Source organism: Galeopterus variegatus, unplaced genomic scaffold (genome assembly GCF_000696425.1).
Source record: "Galeopterus variegatus unplaced genomic scaffold, G_variegatus-3.0.2 Scaffold2941, whole genome shotgun sequence".
Taxonomy (NCBI): Eukaryota; Metazoa; Chordata; class Mammalia; order Dermoptera; family Cynocephalidae; genus Galeopterus; species Galeopterus variegatus.
The window spans coordinates 106,431-108,691 of record NW_007729052.1 but is presented as its reverse complement, the minus strand read 5'-3'; the positions used below and the strand labels follow the sequence as shown (position 1 = coordinate 108,691).

Sequence of the window (2,261 nt, the reverse complement as noted above, 5' to 3'; positions counted from 1 at the left end):
CCTGTCTAGTCCTTCGAATCCGAACCCTCGGACGGGAGCGCCGCCGCGCTTCCCAAGCGGCGCACTATCCAGTGCGCCACCGGGCCGGCCCCTTTAAAAGAAAATATTAGTCAAATGTTTACAACCTAAATGTGATTCAAAACAATGAATATTAAAACACTGTACGTTTGATTGTGACATGAGTCAGAAAACAAATCACACAACCAGAAGGACAAACAAATCACATATTCAAATGAGAAAGCATTATGCTCAAGTATCGCACCCCTTAGTAACCACTAAGTGACAACTGCCCTAAGATGTGGATCTACAGAAACACACGAATGCCTTTCATATAAATGGGGCCTCTAATACCCCTATGAAGCAGGAAAAAGACCAGTGTCTCATATAACGCCAAAAAGCTGTTCATGAGGAAACATCACTAATCAACACACAGAAGAAAAACATTTAATGGACTGGCTATAAAAACCCACCTTGAACAACAACAGAAAAACAAACCATGTCATTACCTGTTCCATGTTGTAGCCGTGCTTCTCTTTGGCAATGGCAATGTATTCATCCACTGAAAAACAAGATGAAAACCCAGTAAATACACTGAGAGATGGAGCACATGAATATGAATATGAATATATATATATGTATGTGTATGTGTGTATATATATATATACACCCACATATATGTATGTATTCATGTATATATAAACGTGTGTGTGTGTGTGTATTTTCATGGCAGTCCTTGTTTCAGGACTGCCATGTATAGACTAAAAATAAAAAATAGATATTACCAAAGCATTGTCATATAATATGGTCCCATTACAGATCTTACATCTATAAATCCCACAGAAAAATGTCTACATAAATATACCCACACATTAACAGCAGTTATCTCCAGATGGTAAAATTATCAGTCTTTTCTTTTAAAAACAGTAACAACAACAAAAACCCACCAAACAAAAAAACTTGATTCTACTTAAATTTTCTACAACAAATAAGAATTACTTTGGTACTTTGAAAAACAATCACTTAGCAGTAAAAACAAATATGAAATTGGGGTTTGGTTTTAGTTTCAGCTGAGGGTGAAGAACAAGAAAGATATATCTATGTAAAAAAAATCTAGTGTCCCACTGCCCTCCCCCCCATGCCCTCTACAACCAGACCAGGGAAGGAGCTGGCTCTGGGCCAGCACCCCCACCCTGCCCTATCCCACAGCCCCTCCTTTTTCCTTCCACTGTTCCACATCTTAGAATGTAAAATAGTAATAATAATAATTAATGACCCAATGCCTGGTATTCACTTTCAAATACTCCAATATAAGGTAGCAAGTGCTAGCTTTCAAGCACTAAGGAAATACCAAGGAAAATGGACTGACTCAACCTACAGAAGTTGCCACTCCTGAAGATAAAGGTTCTTCCTCCCCCAATTTTCTAGCTCTTCCAAGGTATACCAGAAAAATAATGAACTAGCTAGTCAACAGAACTGCCTTCTATTCATGTGCGATTTTCTTTCATGAATTATAGAAATAACACAAGCTCAAAAAAGAAAATCAAGCAGCACAGAATTGTATGAAATAAACAGTAAAATCCGAACTAGCTCCTATTATTATTCTCTCTTGCTCCCAAATCTCATTCTCCAGGTGTAAATAACCAAACTTAAAGAAAATAGGTTCCGAGTGGTACATGTGCCCAATGTTACACAGATAATAACTGGAAGAGACCTAATAAAAGTCAGATCTTCTAAATCCCAGTACGTTATTCAATTATACCACAACCACCCTTATAGCATACATTATACGAAGTTATACGAACATGATCCTTTTTTCTTTCTTTCTTTCTTTTTTTGTCCTTTTTGAGACCGGCCGCACCGCGCTCAGCCAGTGAGGGCTGTGAGCGCACTGGTCATCCCTATATAGGATCCAAACCCGCGGCACAGCGCTCCCAACGCCGCACCATCCCGATAGGCTCGGCCCTAGTCACACGATCTTTAAGCAAATAAATGCACAGGCTTAAACAGGGATGCAGGAGGCCCTGAAGTGGGATGCCACAGGAGGCCATTCTGCCCAGGGTTCTCAGGGCAGATGCAATCTGCTTAAGAGTCCATTCTGCTACATTAGTCACAGGCCCTATTAAGCCTGTCCCCATTGTCTCCAACCAGATTTAGCTCAAAATTACAAGGGAAACACAAGCATTCTTTAGATGCTACCTCATTTTCATCTGTGGTGTTTTGGGGTTTTTTAAAAATTATTATTATTATTTTTTTTTTTTTTT

The 2,261-nt window shown here is 39.2% G+C and overlaps 1 protein-coding gene across 1 annotated transcript in view; it reads right to left on the bottom strand.

Annotated features, from left to right (window-relative positions):
• Window positions 1-2,261, bottom strand: part of RCOR1 (REST corepressor 1) — a 50,486-nt gene that overhangs the window by 26,461 nt on the left and 21,764 nt on the right. Inside the window, exon 3 of the mRNA XM_008583496.1 lies at window positions 507-559. Coding sequence (XP_008581718.1) covers window positions 507-559 — 53 coding nt within the window. The remainder of the gene's footprint in view (window positions 1-506; window positions 560-2,261) is intronic.